The sequence below is a fragment of the Microcaecilia unicolor genome, chromosome 11, assembly GCF_901765095.1.
Source record: "Microcaecilia unicolor chromosome 11, aMicUni1.1, whole genome shotgun sequence".
In the NCBI taxonomy this organism is placed as follows: Eukaryota; Metazoa; Chordata; class Amphibia; order Gymnophiona; family Siphonopidae; genus Microcaecilia; species Microcaecilia unicolor.
In genome coordinates this window covers 162,415,294-162,437,605 of record NC_044041.1, presented here as the reverse complement: position 1 = coordinate 162,437,605, position 22,312 = coordinate 162,415,294, and the positions used below count along the sequence as shown (strand labels likewise).

Below are 22,312 nucleotides of genomic sequence, written 5' to 3'. Positions count from 1 at the left end.
TAGTTACATTAGTGAAGGGGTGGAACGCCGGATACTACTCGAATACTATGAATACTACTGACCACCAGAACAACCTCATGTTTTGTGCCTACGGATGGACTTATACTTATGGACTCTACCTCTGCTTTTGGCCTTTTAGCCATACTTTATTAATGCACTGGACCTTTTGTGCCTTACATATAATGAGCCTAGACTAAGACCAAAACCTGTGCAGTTTAGACTTTTACTAGTAGCATGTATTTGTTAACCAGCAGCTAGATAACAAATTGTAGTAGTCAGCAATTTAGGGTTGTATGAAAGGCAGCTGGCTCTGCCAGCCCAGTCTCGTGATCTATGCATAGAGGCTGTATTGTGTAGATGTGCTGGAACACTGCAATAAGTTACATTTCTTGCAAAGTAACAATTTCTATGAAAGCTATGAAACTGACGTATCTTTTCTCTGTGAGAACTACAGAACTACTAATGTATTGCGCATGTGCCTGTACTGCGCATGTGTGTGTGTGACGTATGATGCGTTTTATGCGCATGACTAGTAATCTGTATAAGAACGAGTGTCAGATGACGCTCGACACACAGTATTCTGAGATTGTACTCGGTGCTGTGTGAATTGCTAGCAATAAAAGTTGTTTTGTTTTGGAACCAATTTGTCTTTCGCCTCCTGATTTTCGGACCCGTTACATTGGCACCCCAGATGGGACAGGAATAGAAAGGGAAATCGGATTATATTCTTTCCCCTTCCCACTGCAGGCGGATCGGTTCACCGACTCCCCCGGCCGGGAAAGTGGTTAGTGGCCACCGCTGACTTCAGCGTCCACTTCACGGCGGGAGGGCCGATCAATTCCGGCCGGCTGAAAGTGGGACTGTGTGGCTCCGACAAAACAGCTTTCTCATTTTTTTTCCTTTTTCTCTCCGGAGAGACGCGTACGACGGCGCGGCCTGCTGGGACGACGGACAGGCGAGTATACTCAACGTAGTGACCGGCTCGGTAAAGGGCCGAAGAAGAGGATTGATCACCCTCTTAGCCAGTGACTAATACGGACTAGGTCCCGGAACCTCACTAGGCTTGGGCGAAGAAACTGTACGGGAGGGTTTCTTGTTGTGTGCGAAAGTTGTGTGATTGGGCCTGCAGTTCCAGGCTGGGCGACCACGTCCTGGTCAGGCCGAGTGTTGACCCTTCTGTGTCCGGTGGAACGAGACCCCTTACTCCTCCACCATCCCTCTCCCCTTCGTCTGTCTCCTATCCTTTGGCACTCAGGTTAGGATGGGCGGGGGTGGTTCCACACCGCTAGACTTAATGACGGAACACTTTAGCGAAGTGTTCGACCAAGATAAATGCAGTAGGGCCGGGATGATACAGCGATGTCAATTTATGTGGCCCGGGTTAGGAATTGCCGAATGGCCCCCGGAAGGGTCATTTGAGTACGAAAAGGTGGCGGCGGTCATGAATATTGTTATAGTTGGGGGAAACCCCGGGTGCCCAGAGGACATCCCCTACATTGAGGCGTGGTTAAGTGTTGTCCGAGACCCGCCCGACTGGGCCCAACATAAGGTAGAGAAGGCCGCCCTTATGGTGATAAAACAGAGGAAGGGGCAGGGAGCTAAACGAACCCCGGCCTTCGCTCTCCAAACTCCGGCAGTCGCTGCCGTTCCGAAGGCCAGGGGAACCGCCCCTATAACGCCCACCGCCCCTTCCGTCAGAGCCCCAGAGGCCACGCCCCGTACTACCGCCAAGAACAATAAGGCCACGCCCCGTGCTACCAGTGCGCTTCCCAAACCTAGACCACCCATGAAAGGCCGAGGGAAAGCTCAGGGCCCGCCCGAAAAGGTGCCCCCTAAGGCCCCAGTTCTTGTTACCACGGAAGCCTACGAAGATGATGTGGCGCCTCCTCCATACGTTCCCCTATACCCCGACCTCGCGGACTTGTCGGATGGCCCGGATGACGCTGAGGCCTCCGAGTCCGAGTCGGACACTGGAGACGCTATAATCCCGGACCCCACCACTAACAGGAAGAGTCACAGAGTAGTGAAAGCCATTACCCGATACCCCCAGTCGAGTCCGAGGAGTACACTTCCGGCTTCCCGGAGGACAGAAGTGACTAACCTATACCCGGTCCGGCTGTCTACGACCTACACCCCTAACCCAGTGGCCGATGCCCAGCCCATTCAGTCGACCGTCTACAGCCACGTCCCCTTCTCCAGCGCTGACCTATATAACTGGAAGTTGCACGGACCATCTTATGATCAGAAACCCGAACAACTGATAGAACTGGTAGAAGGCATTATTTACAGTTATAATCCCACGTGGGCCGACCTCAGGCAGTTGAGCGCCCACATCCTGACCACTGAAGAACGCCGCCTCCTACAGCAAAATATGGAACAAGCGATCCGAGACGCCAACCCGGGAAATGCTAACGTACAGGCCATCCTAGATAGAGAAGCCCCTACCGTGGTCCCTGCATGGGACTACCGGACCGAGGAAGGACAGGCCGTCATTCGCCGGTACCAACAGGCATACCTGGCGGCCCTTAAGAAGGGAAAACAGAAAATTACAAATATGGGAAAAATTCACAATATAGTTCAACAGAAGAATGAAAGTCCGGGGGACTTCCTCGAGCGCCTTATGGATGCATTCAGGAGACATAGTCCAATAAACCCCGAGGACCCCAAAAACGTCTCCACAGTGGTCATGAGTTTTGTTAGCCAGTCAGCACCCGACATACGGAGGAAACTCCAGAGAACCGAAGGATTTGAAGGGATGGGCATCAGCCAACTGAAGGCCATAGCTGATCGCGTGTTCGGATACCGCGACCAAGAAGAGAAGGCCGAAGCCCGGAAGGAGTCCACCAGGCGGATGCGCGAGAATGCGGACGTGTTAGCCACAGTGTTGGAAGAACGCTTAGGGTCCAGGCCACGGGGCAGAGGTAGAGGCCGAGGGGGGAGAGGAACACGGTCCCCCTTAGGACGCAACCAATGCGCAAACTGTCGGGAGGAAGGGCACTGGTGGGCGGACTGTCCGGAGAAACCGCGTGACCAGAAGAGAGGGGGGGAAGACACCGACCGCCCAAAGGCCCCCAGACAAGGACAACGAGGACGGGGCCGCGGCCGGGAACGGGCCGAACAGCAGGAATGGCAGATGGCTCTGGACGCCACCCGGGACCATACGGCATGAAGGGACCGGGAGGGCAGAGTCCCCACTGACCCTCTGGTGGAGATCCGCGTGGGGACGCAATTGATGAAGGCCCTCCTGGACACGGGGGCCCAACGTTCCGTCATCACCACAGCCATCGCCCCGGCCACAAAAGAAACCATACCAATTATCGGTGCTTCTGGAAAATCGCTCACAGCCCCCCTCCTCAGGGAACGCCAAGTCCAGATCGGTGGGACGATGGTGTCTCACCAGTTCATCCATATCCCCGAGTGCCCCGTCCCCCTGATTGGCCGCGACCTACTGTGCAAACTCCAAGCCACTCTGAAGTTCAAACCAACGGGCGAAGTGGAAGCCCATTTCGAAGACCAACCAGTGACGCTCCTCTGCCCGGTACGGGAGGAATGGAGACTATATGCCCCCCTTATTGCAGGCCCTGACGGCGGCCGCTATTACCAGGACACCCCTTTCGCACAACAGAGAAGGGACCTAATGGAAGAGGTGCCCAACGTATGGGCCGAGGTGAACCCTGGTGGACTAGCCGTCAACGCCATCCCCCTCTGGATCGAACTCAAACCAAATGCCCAAGTTGTCAACCAAGGACAATATCACATCCCTTATGCAGCCCGGCATAGCATGCAAACACACCTACAGAAACTCCTTCAGCACGGGGTCCTGAGACCTGTCAGATCTGCTTGGAACACCCCATTATTGCCCGTGAAGAAGCCAGGAACGTCGGAGTATAGGCCCGTCCAAGACTTGAGAAAGGTCAACAACCAGGTAGCCGACATAGTTGCTCTCGTACCGAACCCTTACTCCATTTTAGCCCAAGTGCCAGCCCAGAGCAAGTGGTATAGTGTCATTGATTTGAAGGACGCCTTCTTCTCCATCCCCCTTGCCGCCGACAGCCAGAAATTGTTTGCCTTCACGTGGGAAGACTTACAGACTGGTAATAAGCAGCAGTTTACCTGGACACGACTCCCCCAGGGATTCAAGAACTCCCCCACCCTCTTCGGCGACCAACTCGCTCAGGACCTGAAGACGTATCAGGACGAGTATGGGCCAGTCGTCCAATACGTGGACGACCTGTTGGTGGCCCGTGAAACGTACACGGACTGTGCAGAAGCTACCCTTTACCTCTTGAAAACCCTGGAAGCCCAGGGGTACCGGGCCAGTCGCAAAAAGGCCCAGATATGCGAGATCGAAGTCGAATACCTGGGTTTCCGCCTCCGAGAAGGAACCCGAAGGCTCGGTACCCCCCGAACCCAAGCCATCCGCGACCAACCCACTCCTGCAAATAAGAAGGAATTGCGGGCACTCCTCGGAGCCGCTGGATATTGCCGCATTTGGATCATCAACTCTGCCATCCTGACCCACAGTTTGTACGCCAAACTGAAAGGACCTGAACTCGAGGGCCAAAATCTCCAGTGGGAGAAAAGCGAACTGAAAGCCCTTCAGGACCTTAAGGATGCCCTTGTGGCCCCACCAGCGCTCGGACTGCCAGATGTGACTAAGCCGTTCCACTTGTTCATCGACGAAAAGAAGGGATTGGCACTTGGAGTCCTCACCCAACTGGTCGGCACCTGGCAACGCCCTGTAGCATACCTCTCCAAGGGCATGGACAACGTGGCACGAGGATGGCCGGGCTGCCTCCGAAGCATTGCGGCAGCCTGTCTGCTGATACACGAGGCCAATAAGCTCACCTTCGGCCAAACGCTCTTTGTAACTACGCCCCACACCATCCGCGGCCTACTCGAGAGCCACGGACCCAGATGGATGACCAACTCCCGAATGGTTAAATACCAAGCCCTCCTGTGCGAAAATCCGGAGGTACGGATCCTGGACACCGCTAACCTTAATCCCGCCACCCTCCTACCGGCCCCTGAATCACCATTCCACGACTGTGAGGAGGTAATGGCCACAGTGCATTCTAGCAGACCTGACCTCAAGGACCAACCCTGGCAAGGGGGCATCACCCTTTTTACTGATGGAAGCAGCCAGGTGATAGAAGGAACTCGAAGAGCAGGCTATGCTGTCGTGTCTGAGGACCATGTGATCGAGGCTATGGCCCTGCCGCCCGGAACGTCAGCACAGAAAGCGGAGCTGATCGCCCTCACCAAAGCCCTCCAGTGGGCTGAAGGAAAAGTTGTTAACATTTACACCGATTCCAAATACGCTTTCCTCACCCTCCAGGTGCACGGAGCCTTGTACAAGGAGAGGGGATTTCTGACAGCTGAGGGGAAAGGACTTGCAAATGCCGCTGAGATCTGCCAGTTACTCGAGTCAGTATGGAAACCGAAGAAGGTGGCTGTGATGCACTGCAGGGCCCACACCGGGAGAACGGACCCTATCGCCCGGGGAAATCAGCGGGCAGACGACGCTGCAAAAAAAGCAAGTCAACTCCCTTACCTTTCTTGTTCCTCTGACCCTGTACTCGTTGTTCACCTCCCCACCGAGATCCCTATCTATGCCCCGCAAGAAATGGAATGGGCCCGGCAAGAGGGCCTGGAGGCACGCAATGGCTGGTGGATGCTACAAGACGGACGCATATGGATACCCGAAGCCCTGGCGTGGACCGTGGCCAAGGAGGCCCACGAACGAACCCACCTAGGCAAGAACGCTCTGGGACGCCTGCTCGAGAAGACCTATTACATTAACAAATTATCTCTGTGGACCAAAAATGCTTCCAGTCAATGCTTAACCTGTGCTCGGAACAATCCAAGGACGGGACCCGGGCCGACGCCAAGCCATGTTCTCCGGGGCACTAGCCCATTCCACGTTTGCCAGATTGATTTCACGCATATGCCCCCAGCACGGGGATATAAAGCCATCCTCGTCGCTGTGTGTACCTACACAGGATGGATTGAAGCTCAGCCCACCAGAACGGAAATGGCGAAGGAAGTCACCTCCTTATTGATCCAGCACATTCTGCCGAGGTACGGCCTCCCCAAGCAAATAAACTCCGACAACGGCCCCGCATTCGCCAGCGAAGTTACACAACAGCTCAGTACGAGACTGGGCCTCGACTGGAAGTTGCATTGTGCCTGGAGGCCCCAGAGCAGCGGTATAGTGGAGAGAGCTAACCGTTCCCTGAAGAATCAGCTAGCCAAGCTGTGCCAAGAGGCAAAGGCCAAATGGCCCGACCTGCTCCCACTGGCCTTGCTACATATGAGGTGCACCCCCAAGGCCACAGGCCTTACTCCTTATGAGATGATGTATGCTAGACCACCACCACTACCCTCTTTTCCCGACTCCTTGCAGATACAGGGCGAGAATTCCTTAGTGAGACAGATGAAAGCCTTACGCGAGGTAGTGCAGGACATCCAACAATACACTGAGAGTGTAGGTCCCTTAGTCCTCACCAGTCCTACACACCAGTTTAGGGTGGGGGATGAGGTTTGGGTAAAGGAGTGGGATGAATCGGACTGTCTGAAACCCAAATGGAAAGGGCCCTCCCTTGTTCTCCTAACGACTCCAACCGCTGTTAAAATTGCAGGAAGCCCAGTGTGGATACATTGGACCCGACTGAAGCCTGCCGCTCCTACTAGCAGCACCCCGAAACATTGGACGGCGCATCAACATCCTAACGCTCCACTACGGCTGACCCTCAGAAAGACGTGAACCGGTAGATTCATGCCTGCCCAGCAACAGGACCCCAGCTTTTGGACCCACTGTGTCTTTGGCTCTGCGTTTATTGTGGCCATAATCGTGGGTCTTATCATCTTTTTGCTGCAAAGGCTCGGATACCTCCCACCATATATATGATGATGCTGAGTCTACTCCTCCTCCTTTGCTCAGTCCCGAGCTATCACCCCCTGAGCCAGAACTGTACTGAATGTTTGCGCCTGGTGCGCCATCGTATAGAAGGGGGGTACCACCTAGTCACCACCCTCATCCACCAGTCGCAGCCCCCGGACAGCGGTTGTTGGCTCCTTCCGACTTGCGCCATCATCACCACGGCTGGCCTCCAACAGTTCCACAGGTGCCTCCAAGGCAACCTCACCGTCTGCCATAGCCCCACCAAGCCAAGATACTACAATGTCACCCTCAGTGTAGGACTCCCTGCGTATGTGGCTGGGTCCCCGGGGGTTGAAGGGGATGGCATTCTGTATTACGTTAATTCCACTCGCATCCTTGTTGGCGGTACCCAAACTGTGGCTACACTCACCTTCGACGTTTGCGCCGCCATGGACAAACACCCTTGGTCCCGTAAGTGTGGAAGCCAAAGTTGGCGTGAGGCATATGTGAACGACCACAAGTATGTCTGCCCTTTTAGTCCAGACATGAGATGCTGCTCCCCTTGGGTTTGGCTCCCGTGTGCCGGCGACACTCGAGCCTCGGGCTGGGAACGAGTATGCGCTTACACGGGAGGAGGATATACCGGATGCCCCGGCCTGGGCGAATTTCGTCGAGGTTCTGGTAACTATGTGTCCCTAGACTGGCCCATCCGAGGCCACGACATGCCATGGAGAGGGACGTGGGGCCTTGGCATTGACGGAGGAGGAATGGATCCGCTGACGTATATTACCATATATCAAAGCCTCGAAACAAAGCCTCCCACGCACTACCAGACTACTGTCGTTGGGTACCAAGAGGTATTCGATGAAATCGCTCGCGCTGAAGAAGCAGCGACTAAGTTCCCCATCTCCCCAGAAGCGCGGAATATGTTCCTTAACCTGGCCGAAAACATTGCCTTCTCCCTGGGGATTACCAACTGTTTCGTCTGTGGAGGCACCGATATGGGTGAGCAATGGCCTTGGGAAGCGAGGGAGATCCGACAACAAACATGGGATGCGCTCAACACCACAAACATTACCTTTCCCCAGCGCCCGAAGCCGTACGAGTGGGCCCTGAGAACCAATATCATAGGTACCCTCTGCGCTAGTCGAGCGCCATCGCAGCGTTATTCTGTACCCGTGGGAGATTCCGCTTGCACGGGGGTCCTTCAGTTTAACGGCAGTCGACATACCTGGTAGCAGACGGACCACCTGCCTGTCCCGGAACCCATCTGGACTGAACCCACCTTGAACGCAACATGGACATACGGAGGGAATGCCTCCCTTAAGTGGGTAGCCCCGGAGGGCTACTACTATATTTGCGGGCGCAGGGCTTATGAACAGCTCCCGGCCCGCTGGTACGGTACCTGTCTCTTGGGCACCGTCCGACCTAGTTTCTTTCTTCTGCCCCTGCGAGTCGGCGAGACATTGGGTATCCCCCTTTACATGGAAACAGGGCCTGAAAACATTGGCAGACGTAAACGGTCCCTCCCAAGTACCAAACCCAAAGTCCAGATAGGAGACTGGAAGGACAACGAGTGGCCGCCAGAACGTATCATTCATTACTATGGACCGGCCACATGGGCTGAAGATGGTACATATGGGTACCGTACTCCTATCTACATGCTGAATCGCATCATCCGCTTGCAGGCGGTGCTTGAGATCCTTACCAATGATTCGGCCTTTGCCCTCAACATTTTAGCCCGACAGAACACTAAGCTTATTACCGCAGTTTACCAAAATCGCTTGGCTCTTGACTACCTCCTGGCCCAGGAAGGCGGGGTGTGTGGCAAGTTTAACCTCAGTAATTGCTGCCTACAGATAGATGACCAAAGCCAAGTCATCAGCGAGATAACTAACCGGATGGTCAAATTGGCCCACGTCCAGACCTGGAACAGTGCTTGGGATTGGACCTCCTCCCTAACTAGCTGGTTGCCGACCTCCGGGAGCCTAAAGGGTCTCCTCGTCATGGGGGGCCTGTTTTTGTTGTCCTGCCTATTAATACCCTTGTCTCTCCCTTTTGTTTTCAGGTGTCTCCGCTCCACCATGGAAAGCATCGCTGACCGCCGTGCTGCTGCCCAACTCATGGCTCTCCAGATGTACTCCCCCATTCCCCAGTCTGATGAAGCTGACGATGAAGCACCTTGTGGCTGACGTGCACCTTTCACCTCCTGAGTCACTTAATGGGCCAGTACCCTTGTGTCAGCATAAGACCGGATACAAAGGGGGGGGGATTCCACTAGGGGCCCCCCGTCTCAACCCCGGCGAAGCAATCAACAGCTGCGCAAGGGCTTAGGGCTCGCTTGTTGCCTCCCTCGCTAACTATCCTTGTCCTTTCTTTCTTTTTTTTAGGGTTCATGGAGGTGATACTCTCCACCAGATGGATGTTCAAGTATCAAAAGGGGGGAATGAAGGGGTGGAACGCCGGATACTACTCGAATACTATGAATACTACTGACCACCAGAACAACCTCATGTTTTGTGCCTACGGATGGACTTATACTTATGGACTCTACCTCTGCTTTTGGCCTTTTAGCCATACTTTATTAATGCACTGGACCTTTTGTGCCTTACATATAATGAGCCTAGACTAAGACCAAAACCTGTGCAGTTTAGACTTTTACTAGTAGCATGTATTTGTTAACCAGCAGCTAGATAACAAATTGTAGTAGTCAGCAATTTAGGGTTGTATGAAAGGCAGCTGGCTCTGCCAGCCCAGTCTCGTGATCTATGCATAGAGGCTGTATTGTGTAGATGTGCTGGAACACTGCAATAAGTTACATTTCTTGCAAAGTAACAATTTCTATGAAAGCTATGAAACTGACGTATCTTTTCTCTGTGAGAACTACAGAACTACTAATGTATTGCGCATGTGCCTGTACTGCGCATGTGTGTGTGTGACGTATGATGCGTTTTATGCGCATGACTAGTAATCTGTATAAGAACGAGTGTCAGATGACGCTCGACACACAGTATTCTGAGATTGTACTCGGTGCTGTGTGAATTGCTAGCAATAAAAGTTGTTTTGTTTTGGAACCAATTTGTCTTTCGCCTCCTGATTTTCGGACCCGTTACATTAGGAACTAATAGGCATTTTAAAAAATAATTGTTTACAATTGGAGTTAATTGGCAACAAATTTGTACTTACACGCCTAAATGCACTTAGCTGGTATTCAATAACCTTAGTGTGCAATTGCTAAGGGGTGTGGATGTGGGAGAGGCATGGGAGGCTCAGAGGCATGCCTAGTACTTATGCACTAAAATGTAGAACACTGTCAGTTATATACCTGATATCAATTAGAAACAATGATTTACACTAGTCATTGAGCCAGGGTAAGTGCTTGCACCTAAAATTAGGTATATAACTGCAGACCAAAGCAAGTATTCTATAAAGCAAAGTAATTCTTGCAGGCGTTACCCAGCATTCTAACATTTTAAAAAGCCTTTGGCAGCATTGCACAACACATCCGCAAGTGCCTTCCCGCCTGACACTAACACACAGGACCAGCAGTACAATATCAAAGCTAAAAGAATGCAAATCCTAGGGAAGGTGGGAAGGAATGTAAGAATATATGTCCTCCTGTTCTCAGAGAACACCTGTTAAAGGTGAATAACTTTGCTTTCTCCAAGAACAAGCAAGACATTGTTTTTCGCATATGGGAATCCCTAGCTACCAGGCTCACTAAAAACAACAAACCAAGGACAACAGGGGCTTGCAGTGGCAAGGCCAACCACAAACCAATCAACCTTAACTTATATACAGTTGTGAGGGTGCAGACTGGAATAGAATAAAAATGGGTCTAGGAGGGTGGAGTTGGATTCCAGACACCAAATACTGCAGAACTGACTGAACCAACAGTCATGTTGGGTATTTTGCTCAAGGCAGTAGTGAGATGTGAATGTGTAGACTGAAGACCACACTGCAGCTTTGCAAATCTCTTCAATGGAAGCTAATCAAGTGGGCTACTGACGCAACCATGGCTCTGAGCCACGATGTGACCCTCCAGAATCAGCCCAGCCTGGACATAAGTGAAAGAGATGTAGTCTATAAGTTAATTGGATAAAAAGTGTGTTTACCAATGGCTGCCCCCATCTTGTTTGGGTCAAAAGAAACAAAAAGCTGGGTGGTCTGTCTATGAGCTTTAGTTCATTCCAGATAGGACAGCAAGGCTCGCTTTCAGATTCTGGGTGAGGAAACACCCACTACTAGCATCACGTCCTGCTAACTGGCCTCGCTCTACTCCCACAATGTTTGCAAAATGTCTAGCTGTAGGTGCAGCACCACTATGCAGACTGGGAGTCCATGCGTTTCCTTCCTGGATGACTGGCTGACCAAGAGCACTTCATAGGAAGGTGTTCAAGAATCAATGCAGAGAACTATTCAGATGTTGCAGCAACTAGGATTCATCATCAAAAGTCCCACCTACTTCCCGTACAATGATTAGAGTATATTGCAACCCTGAAAGACACTGTTCAGGTTTAAACCTACCTGCCTTAGGTGCAGGCAGATACTTTAATTTGCATCACCACTCAGGTCCAGCACAGCCATCAGGTCGCAACTCAGCAGATGTTACGGTTGTTGGGCCACATGGCTTCCAGTGGTATGCCACAAGTTTCGGTTCGTGGGATGGCTCTAACATTTTTGTAAGCAACATTGCTGAAGGGCTGTCTGGTAAGGTTTGTCTCCTTGCGGATGATACCAAAATCTGCAATAGGGAAGACATCCCCCGATTGTTTGAATGAGAACAATTTGGTGAGACAGCCATTCTCTGAAAGCCTTTAGAGTGTTCCATATCGCCCGGAGCTCCAGAAGATTGATCTCAAGATTTGTTTCCTGGAACGACCAAGTTCCTCGAGTGTGAAGTCCATCTACATGAACTCCCCATTGATGCATCCGTCGTCAGCACTTTCTGTGGCTGAGGAATTTGGAATAAAAGTCCCAGAGTAAAATTGGATCGAATGGTCCACCACTGAAGGGAGAGTACAAGCTCTGAGGACACTTACATGACATCTTCCAGACTCCTCGTGGCTTGATACAGCTGAAAAGCCAGCATACATTGAGCAGATCACATGTGAATGTGTGTCGTGGTTGTAACATACACTGTAGAAGCCATGGGGCCCAACAATCTCAACATCTGCCAAGTTGTACCTGCTGAGAAGCATGAACCTTGGATGCGAGTGCACAAAGATTGTCCGCTCTCGTGTCCGGGAGGTAGGCTCGTACCATCAGAGTATTGAGCTGGGCTCCTATTAACTCCAATAGCTGGACAGGACAGAGATGAACTTGGGATAGTTTAAAACAAATCCTAATAGCTGGAGAACCCGAATAGTCATCCACAAGGAGTTCTGAATACCCTCTTCCAAGGTGCTCTTTACCAGTCAATCATCAAGATATGGGAACACAAGGACTCCCAGTCTGTATAGCAATGCTGCAACTATCACTAGACATTTGTTGAAGAACATGGGAGCTGACGCATGGCCAAAAGGCAACACACAGTACTGAAAGTGATGCATTCCAAGCCAAAATCAGTGGACTGGAAGTATCAGGATGTGAGTATATGCATCCTTTAAGTCCAAAGAGCATAGCCAATCGTTTTCCTGAATAATTGGGTGAAGGGTGCTCAGGGAAACCATACTGAACTTTTCACAGACTAGGAATTTGTTCAGGGCCCTTAGGTCTAGGATGGGACACATCCCCCCTGTTTTCTTTTGCAAAAGTACCTGGAAAAGAATTCCTGCCTTTCTTCCCCTGGTAAAACAAGTTCGACCACATGTGCCTTAAGAATGGAAGAGAGTTCCTTTGCAAGTACCTACCTGTGCTGAAAAATTAATGAATGAGCTCTCGGTGGGCAATTTGGAGGTTTGAGATACCACTGAAAAGAGATGTTATAATGGGACTCTTTGTTCAAAAGGAAAATTCATACACAAAACTACCCAGAGAGAACAACATCCTACATACACTGGCACTTACCAAACCAATAATTCCAGATATTTACATCTTTAGAACACCAGAGCTTAGAGGTTCTCCAGCAACTAATGCAAAACCACAATCAAACATTGGCTTCAATCACAGAAAGATATATATCATATGTCTTTATGCCTCTTTATCGCCCTCTAAGCTCCCATTGTTTCAATGTTTATACTCCAGTGTTACATTCCTTAACGACACTTCAATTGTTTAGCATAATTATGCAAAATGTAATCTATAACCAATCGGTAACAAATTGTATTTCCAACATTTAACTCATATTGTAAGCCACACTGAACCCGCAAAAAGGTGGGAAAATGTGGGATACAAATGCAATAAATAAAAAATAAATTAAAAAAAAATCATAACATTATATTGTGGGATTATTAAAAAAAAAAAAAAAAAAAGACTGAATGATTGTACCTTCCAGTCCCACACATTGACTGTCATATCGTGCTGGTGCCCCACAGACACAATGTATTTCATGTTGGGAGAGAAGGCCACACAAGCCACTCCATGCTTGTGGCCCTGCATTTCTGACAACTGGCTCCCATCTGCCACATCCCAGACCCGTACTGCTGGCCGGTGCCCACTCTGCAGGACATCAAAAACAGGAAATCACCCATCTGCTTCAGACGCGAAGGCTATACAATCATAACCATGCTTCAGAAAAATGAGCTTACCTCTCCGCTAACAATAAGTGTGCCATCTGGTGAGAAGGATAACGTGCTGAGTGGCTTTCTGCATACAAAATATTGGCAAACAAGTTATGTACCACACAATGAAAAACATTCTCAAAAGTTGCCTTTCTGATCAATTATATCACATTAGATGACAAGGATTAAACCAAAATTATTTGAGATCACAGGGAAAACTTCCTGGTGAATCCACTTTTATACTTGCTTCAGACAGAGTAGCATATATACTGTACAGAAGCTCTATCCTGACTTGACTGGTAGAATAAGGGAAAGAAAGATATGTAGGAAGTTTAATAAAGTTGAATGCAGGAAAACAGAAGTATCTACATCACAGAATTACAAACATTTCATGATATCTGTGCACTAGAATATGTTACTGTACCTGGCAGTATTGAAGATATGCTTCTGTTTATTCTTCTTGGGGCAATAAAGCACAATGACACATCTGAGAGGAGAGACACATTAGTAGAGAGGGAAATTTGAGAGCTTCCAGCTGCAGACACTGCTTAGTGTGGCTCTTATGCAATGAAAGATACCTCTCATGGTACACATCAAACTTAAGGCCTACAAACCTCAGCTAATATATCAGGAAGGCTAGTTCCAGCACATAAAGCTGCTAAGGAGTACACACCTTCCAACTATTTCATTAAGGCTAAATATCAAACATGCACACATAATCAGAACCCTATTACTGTCATTCTAAAAAGATGAATCTACAAAAATCTAAAAAAAAATGGCCATTAAGGAAAAGATCCTTGGTGTTAATCCCATATTTTATGTGAAAGTACAGAACCTTCTATTTTATACTTGGCACTATTAAACATGCATTAAGGTTTGAGAGTTATTGTACTTGCACCTATTTTCAGGAAGTCTAGCCTTTTTTCTTCTTGGAAAAAAAATCTAAAATTCTGTGTGGAATGTCAATGAAAATTACACATAAGACTGCATCCTTTCAAGATTACTGGGGCTTCATCAAATGTAGAAACAAATAAACCACCAAATAAAAGTTGCAAAATTAGCAAAATGGAGGAGAGACCTAATGGTTAGAGCACTGGGCTGAAAAACAGGGAAGCCAGAGCTCACCAATTTTCCTTGTGACCTTGAGTGAGTCACTTCAACTCTCATTGCCTCGGGTACAAACTTACAGCAACATATACTATACGCGCTTGCATCTGTTATGAATAACTAGGTCACAATGAGGCATATTTTCAAAGCACTTAGCCTTTCAAAGTTCTATAGGTTTCTATGGAACTTTGGAAAGCTAAGTGCTTTGAAAATATGCCTCAATGTGATCTGTAGTGCATTCTAGCAACTCTGTTAGACTGTAAGCCAGGGTATGAGGGAGCCTTATAGGAAGGTAAAATTAGTTCTTACCTGATAATTTTCTTTCCATTAGTCCCAACAGATCAATCCAGAGATGAGTGGGTTATGTTCCCCTACCAGCAAGTGGAGATAGAGATAACTTCAGAGGTTTACTATATGTGGACATTTGCAGCCACTTCAACCTCAGTATGATCGATACCAAAGCAGAAGAAGCAGAATAAGAAGACCAAAATGGGAGCCTTCTCCTGCCTCTATATAGCCTAAGCAGGCTTCACCTCCACCGAAGAAGGAAATATCTGAAGCTGCACTGCCCCATGCCGCAACGTTCTTGTTGAAATACTTAAAGGCCCTGAAACAAAGAGGAAGAAATACCTCATTGAAAATCACAATGGGTGGGCCTCTGGATTGATCTGTTGGGACTAATGGAAAGAAAAATATCAGGTAAGAACTAATTTTACCTTCCATAGCGTCCCACAGATCAATCCAGAGACGAGTGAGATGTACCAAAGCAGTACCAAAGTGGGGTGGGACCACAGAGACTGACTAACATATAATTTGCCATGCCAAAACCAGACTCCCAACACATAGCCATAAGAAAATGAGGCCCAAAATGAATGTTTTGCCTTGGTTGCTCTATTATTCCAGGTCCTTTCGCTTAAAATGCCAAAAAAATACCTTTCAGCTTTGCAGGATCGTATTGTGAGATTTATCTGGGCAGGGAAACGCCTGCGCTTGTCGCGTTCATATCTGTATCAGGCCAGGAGGAGGGGAGGTCTGGGGGTACCCATTTTGAGCTGGTATTACAGAGCAGCCCAAGCTCGTGCAGCTATCGAATGGTTCCAGGACTATCCTGATAGTCCCAATATTCTATAGGCCAGCAACCTTTGAGAACAGTGATGTGGATTCCCACCCAGTTCCGGACACTTGGGGAAGAGATATGTCCTTCTATCCATGTTACTCTGTATTACTGGGACAGTCTGTTTCCTACTAGGAAGTGCGCGTTGCCGCATCTCTCCCCTATAGCTTTCAATCCACTCTTTTATCCTGGGACTGAAAAGGGGGTGTTTACGCAGTGGCACGAGGAAGGTTTAAAAATGTGCGGGTCAAATGTTTGAAGGGGACGTTCTACTGCCTTTTACTGCTGTGGTGGGGACTTTCCCCAAAGTTGAAGGGCAATGATTTTGCCTACCGTCAATTGTCTCATTTCCTTAACACACGAGCTGTTCGGGAGGTGGTAACCAGGGATAAAACCCCCTTGGAGGAGATTTGCGAGGGGGTTGACACGACAAGCGATTTAATATCGCGTTTATATAGCATCATCAACCTCCGGGAGCCTAATTATACCCTTCACAGGAGGAGCTGGCAGAGGGAGCTGGGCATAACCCTGGAAGAAGCGGAGTGGGAGAGGCTGGAGCGTGCTGCGGCGAGGGTGTCCATACATGTACCTTTTTGGGAAAATGCGGTGAAGGTGATGTTCCGCTGGCACTTGACGCCTGAGCATCTTCAGCGCATATACCCCGCAATGTCGGGCTTGTGCTGGAGGGGCTGTGGGGTTAAGGGCACGATGGGACACGTCTGGTGGACCTGTAGGAAAATACAGGCATATTGGAAATCGGTACATAGTAGGTTGCAAAAGTGGCTGGGCTGTGAGGTCCCGTGGAACCCCAAGCTTTTTCTTTTTTCTGCAAAGGCTGCGGGACTTTCACAGGCTCACCAGACATTGACGAGGCATGCTATAAGTGTGGCTAGAGTGGTAGTGGCAACTTATTGGAAGCGGCCTTCGACCCCTCCAATAGGGTGATGGCTTAGCAAACCGAGGCATGTTTGTGAAACGGAACGGCTCTTAGCCGAACGGTGTAATCTGCAGCAAAGATGGCGCTCAATATGGGGTCCTTTTACCAGTCATGTAATGAACCAGTGAGGCCTAGGGGAAAACAAGAGTAATTTGTGGTGGGGGGACCTAACAGGGTTAGTGGGGGGGAGGAGGTTGGTTTATTAAAAAATGTTTTATAAATCTTGGAGTGTTTTGCTGTCCTAAGTGAAAGGTTAACAAGGTTTGCTATAGTTTTGTACCAACTAGTTAAGGTGGTTGTCAAATGATCTTTGGTGGCTCAGTGCTGTATTTTTTTTTTTTTTTTTTCCTGTACTGTATGTTTAACCTGTTAATCAAGACTTCATGCCAATAAAAAAAAGAAAGTGAGGCCCGAGAGACCTCAAACTCCCAATCCTATGCTGTAAAGCCTCACAAGGAACAGCAGAACCTGCCAGAAAGGAACACATAGCCGTCAGACCAAATGAGAGCTTTTAGAATGAAAAATGAAACGGACGACCCCTGGCAACGAGGCTAGTCCTGAAATCCTGAGACGGGACCAGTCAAAATGACCAACTTGCGCCGGGAGACCTGACTGTTGCCCCATAGGACACAAGAGGAAGCCTGACTACTAACGCACCAACAGATCCCCATTTCTACAGAGCATGGTAATCCGAGACAGCCTTCAAGCCTCTCCAGTCAAGGCGAAGCCCAAGTTGTGTGCCTGAGAAGGAGCAAGACACACCAGACAGTCAGTAAAATCGGAGACCCGACCCCATCTGACTCCACATGAGGAGGCCATGGCTCAACCTGCAAGGGCAGATCTCAGGAGAAGTGGAACCCAGTGCTACCTCTAGCCAAAAATAGCATGGTCACTTGCCCAATACAGAGCTAGACTTGACCAATGAGTCACACACAACTGCCAGACCCTGATCCAACCAAGAACGGGAGGCAAGGAACCCTTCTCCACACGCAGCGAAGAACAAGGGTGTAGCTACAGAGACCAAGTCCGGCTCAACGGCCAGAGACGGAATAGGGTTTCCCTGCAGAAGTGGGAAAGGAATGCTAACCAGAAGCAAGGAAATTCTGACCTTGATGGAAACCAAACAAGGCCCATTCAGCCTAACTGGGACCTCTGAGTGAGGCTGTAACCCCAGAAGGGAGTAAGGGAACAGCTCCAGAGAAGAACTCCAGTCGTCCCCTGGGTACTCAGAGAGGCTGTAACCCCAGAAGGCAGCAAGGCTCTAGAGAAAGAACTCCAGATGAGCTCCAGCAGTAGAAAATGGATCTACCCTATGGTAAGGAGCCAATGCTGAGTTCTAGATGGAAACAGAGGGAATCCCCAAGACTGGGCCAGACCTGCACCAAGGGGAAATGAAGACCAGCAGATAAAAACTGAGGAAGGAGGGACATATGAGCAGCCCGGCCCGATAGCGCAAAGCGGAGAAGCTTCAGCATGGAATGGTCTGTAGGCCAAAACAAGACCAGTGACGACAGACAGAGATGAAGCTCGAAAAACCGTCACCTGGAGAGAAAGCAATCACGACGCCCATCCAAATAGACAAGCGCCAAGCAGGAAAGAGACAAGACTGTTTCCAAACAACAGAAACCAAGTCCCTGCCCCTAGGAAGGAACAGAAAAAATGATGCAGATGAAGGGGACTATCAGAATCAGCACAAGGCTAGATACCCTCAGATGGGAAAAAATAAACAACTCCCAAGTCACCAGAAGGTTCCACTAAGGGAAGGCCCGGCAACCAGGGTCCAAGCCAGAGCCAGAACCAGACTTCCCTCCAGAGGTGGAAGACTCGACCTGAAATGACGGGCAAAGCTCAACCAATAGCCCGAAAGCAAACCAAGCCCCCCACTCAGCGATGGAGGGAGGCTCGACAGCGAAGCACGACGTCGAGGCACACAGTAAGGCTTCATGGCCAGAGACTGATCCTGGCCCAACCTTCACAGACAGAGCACGGTCCAATGTCCATAGGCAAGCCAGACTGACTGCCAGAAACATAGCGAGGCCTGACGCCAAAGCAGGTGCAAGGCCCAACTCCAGGGGCCAAACCAGGCACTTCATCCAGAAACAGAGCAAAATGCAAGAGAAAGACTGCACAAGGCCAGACGACCTGAGGTGCGAGACTGAATGTCCAGAGATGAAACAAGGCACGGCGTCTGGGGACGGAGCCAGACGTGGCGTCCGGACGGAGCCAGCGAAAGAGCAAAGCTCAACAACCCGCTGCAGAGCAAGGCTCCAACATCCAGAGACTGAACTAACTCCAGCCCCACAGAGAGAGCAAGCTTGACACCCAGAGGCTGGTCGAGATTGGGCCCCTAGAGTCAGAGCCAAGATCAATGAAAGGAGGTGTAGCCAGATTGGAAAAGCAGTGCTGAAGCAAGGCTGACCCGCACCCCCCAAGACAAATAACTCTGATGATCAACTACCCAGCTAGGCTTGTCTGCCAAGCAGGAAGTAGGTCTGACCATCCAGAAGTGAGCAAGGCTAGACAGCCAAGCACTAAGAAACTCGATAGCCAGGAACGGTGTCAGAGCAAACACCCTCAAACTGCACCAGGACACCCAAGAAACGGAACCCATCTAGGGCACCCTAGGTCCATAGAGAAAATGTGGCTGTTCAAACTAGCAAGGGCTACACCCCATTTCGTAGAGATTAAGGGCACTATAAAAGAAGACGAGAGGAGCTAGAAGCGGCCCAAGTATCATTGCAGAGGGCTATCACCCACAGGGCACCAGGAAACCAAAACCTGCCCCGCATGACTCTCCCTGGGGGCAGAATAAATGACGAAATCACCGCAAGGGTGCAATCAGACTGGCTGCCCTGCTGAGAAAACATCACACAGGAGCCAAGGAAAGCCAAGGCCTGCAAGGAAGGAGACAAGCCACTCCATGCAGCCAAGCCCAAGAGAAGCACTGACCCTCTATAGCAAGAAGGCCACTCAAAGCAAACCACACTGAAGCATAGTCCAGAGATGAGAAACCACCCAGTGCAGGACATCTTACATATAGAGACAACAGCCCTGAGGACTGCAGTCACCTGCCAGCAATAACAGCCAGGCTAAGATTCTAAGGGGCTGTACGCCAGGAACCAGTGCCACTGCAAAATACAAAGCTCCTGTCAGAAATGTTGCTAAATAGCAACAGCCAGCATAGATGCTCAAAACCAGAAAGGAAAACCAAGCACCAAACTAAGTTTGGGAAATAAGCAGGCAGAAACGAGCAAAGGCAGAACAAAATGGCGGCTAAGAACAGCCACCGCTCGTTCTTTAGAACCGCCCACTCCGCCACACTAAAGCACCCAAACCGCTGGAGCCCAGCGTCTTCAAGGAAAAAAAAAACAACCCCAAAGAAAATTGCCACTGCTAGGGAGAAAACCCAGCCTAAAGGCCGTTTGAGAAACCTCACAGTAAACTGCGTGCAGGAACTGCAGCAGCTGAAATGACAGGAAGCGCTAGCAAGATTGGCACAGCTACCATGCCAAAATGGGGAAGAGAAACGCGAGAAACAGAACCGCCGGTAAAAACGAGTGCTTCTAGGACAACTAGATTCAGAAGCTAGAGAGGGGAACGGCGCCCAGCGGGCCACTACCAACCCAATAGCTTCTCCAACCACAGAAGTAGAAAAAATCAAAATGGCGGAGCCAGAGAGCAAGAGCTCCCGAGCCCGCCAAAACAACACAACGCTGTCCAGGCCCGACTTCCTCCCATCCTGGACGGCCCAGGACTCGGAAGGCACGCGAGTATAACAACACGCCGGGCAGGACCCAATGTTGGTAATCAGACCGACACCGGACCCAGCCCTATACACAGAAAGAACTCACCTAGAACTCTCACACTCTGGAAGAAGCAAAGGAGAGATATCCTCATTTGATGCAGCATAATCCCCACTCCTGCAGTGCTTGAAATTTCTTAATAATCTTTTTTTTTGTTTAACAGGCAGGAGGCCAGGCTCACAGCGCCCTCAGGAACAGGCGACGGGGAGTGAGGGGAGGGACCTCGCATCACCAGGAGGCATATTTTCAAAGCACTTTGGGAGGCTAAGTCCCATAGGTTTCTATGGAACTTTGGGAGGCTAAGTGCTTTGAAAATGAGCTTGCAGGTGTACCTGGCACTGGCTAAACAGCGGCACAGCCCCCAAGCTCAACTAATCCTGTGGGAACAGGCTAGGAGCTAATCTCAATCCAGAGAGCTGCACAGGATATGCCCTTCCACCTGCTGAGATAGAGAATACTGAGGTTGAAGTGGCTGCACATGTCCACATATAGTAAATCTCTGAAGTTATCTCTATCTCCACCTGCTGGTAGGGGGGACATAACCCAGTTGTCTCTGGATTATCTGTGGGACGCTATGGAAATTACTGTTCCCCCTTAACAGCACTTCTTCACAGTCACAGAGCCACCTTACAAGGCAGGCTATAGAGCAAGGAAGAAATGACTCAGAAGAAGCAGAGCAGGGAGGGTGTGGTCAAGGAAGGATAAAAACCTTCAGCATAGAGAAGTCTACAGAATAGAGAAGCTGTCCACTCTATGCCTCCACAGAAGTATAAGCTACAGAAGCTCATGGTCAGGCAGGCCAAGTTTATTGCTATTTATTTCACCGCATGAAACCCTCCTGAAACTGTATGGTTGGAACTAAGGGCCAAGCCTGAGCACAACTGTGCTGAATAACTGGAAGGCAGTACATTAACCCTGAGACTGTAGTCCACAGAACAGCTGTTTGTGCTGCCTTTTGAGAGACAGACTAGTGCACACCACGGCCACGAGAGAGAGAGAGAGATTGAGATTTTTGTGTCACCTTTAAAACCTCTGTGCAGCTGTTTTCAAGGCACCGCACCAGGCCCCACCCCTGCTCACACTTCTACATGTTGTGGCAGTGGTTGGATCCGAGCTTCTGTGGATAGAAGCCAGAATCCTCAGTCTCTGGGACTCTAGGCCTTGTAACAAGCACAAAAACAGAATTTGGGCTAAAGGGTTTAGCCCTGGCCTAGACAGGGACCAGAAGGAGTGTAGCAAGTGCAAAGAGGCAAAGTTTTTTCTTTCCCCTTACCAGGGGCGTAGCCAGACTTTGGCGGGAGGGGGGTCCAGAGCCCGAGGTGAGGGGGCACATTTTAGCCCCCCCCCCCCATCATTGCCGACCCCCCTGCCTCCACCACCACAAACTGACAACCCCTCTCGCCGCCAACCCTCCCCTGCCATTGCAGTGGGCTACCTTTGCTGGCGGGGGACCCCAATCCCCGCCAGCTGAGGAGGCCCTCTTCTTCCTCCGATTCAAAGGCTTCGTTCTGTTTCTGACGTCCTGCACACGTCAGACTTACAGAAACAGAACGAAGCCTGGCTGATCTGCAAGGCTTCGTTCTGTTTCTGTGAGTCTGACATCCTGTGCGTACAACGTGCAGGATGTCAGAAACAGAACGAAGCCTTCGAATCGGAGGAAGAAGAGGACCTCCTCGGCTGGCGGGGATTGGGGTCCCCCGCCAGCAAAGGTAGCCCAGGGCGATGGCAGGGGAGGGTTGACGGCGGGAGGGGGGGGTCGAGAGGGTCATCGGCAAGGGGGTCCAGGGGCAAATCTACGTAGCTACG

The 22,312-nt window shown here is 50.1% G+C and overlaps 1 protein-coding gene across 2 annotated transcripts in view; it reads right to left on the bottom strand.

The window, feature by feature from the left end:
* Positions 1–22,312, bottom strand: part of LOC115480055 (WD repeat-containing protein 62-like) — a 250,748-nt gene that overhangs the window by 206,660 nt on the left and 21,776 nt on the right. For both annotated transcript variants that reach the window (XM_030218472.1, XM_030218473.1), the window contains exons 3-5: positions 13,970–14,032; positions 13,573–13,630; positions 13,313–13,483 (exon numbers count right to left, since the gene is read on the bottom strand). In XM_030218472.1, coding sequence (XP_030074332.1) covers positions 13,313–13,483; positions 13,573–13,630; positions 13,970–14,032 — 292 coding nt within the window. The remainder of the gene's footprint in view (positions 1–13,312; positions 13,484–13,572; positions 13,631–13,969; positions 14,033–22,312) is intronic.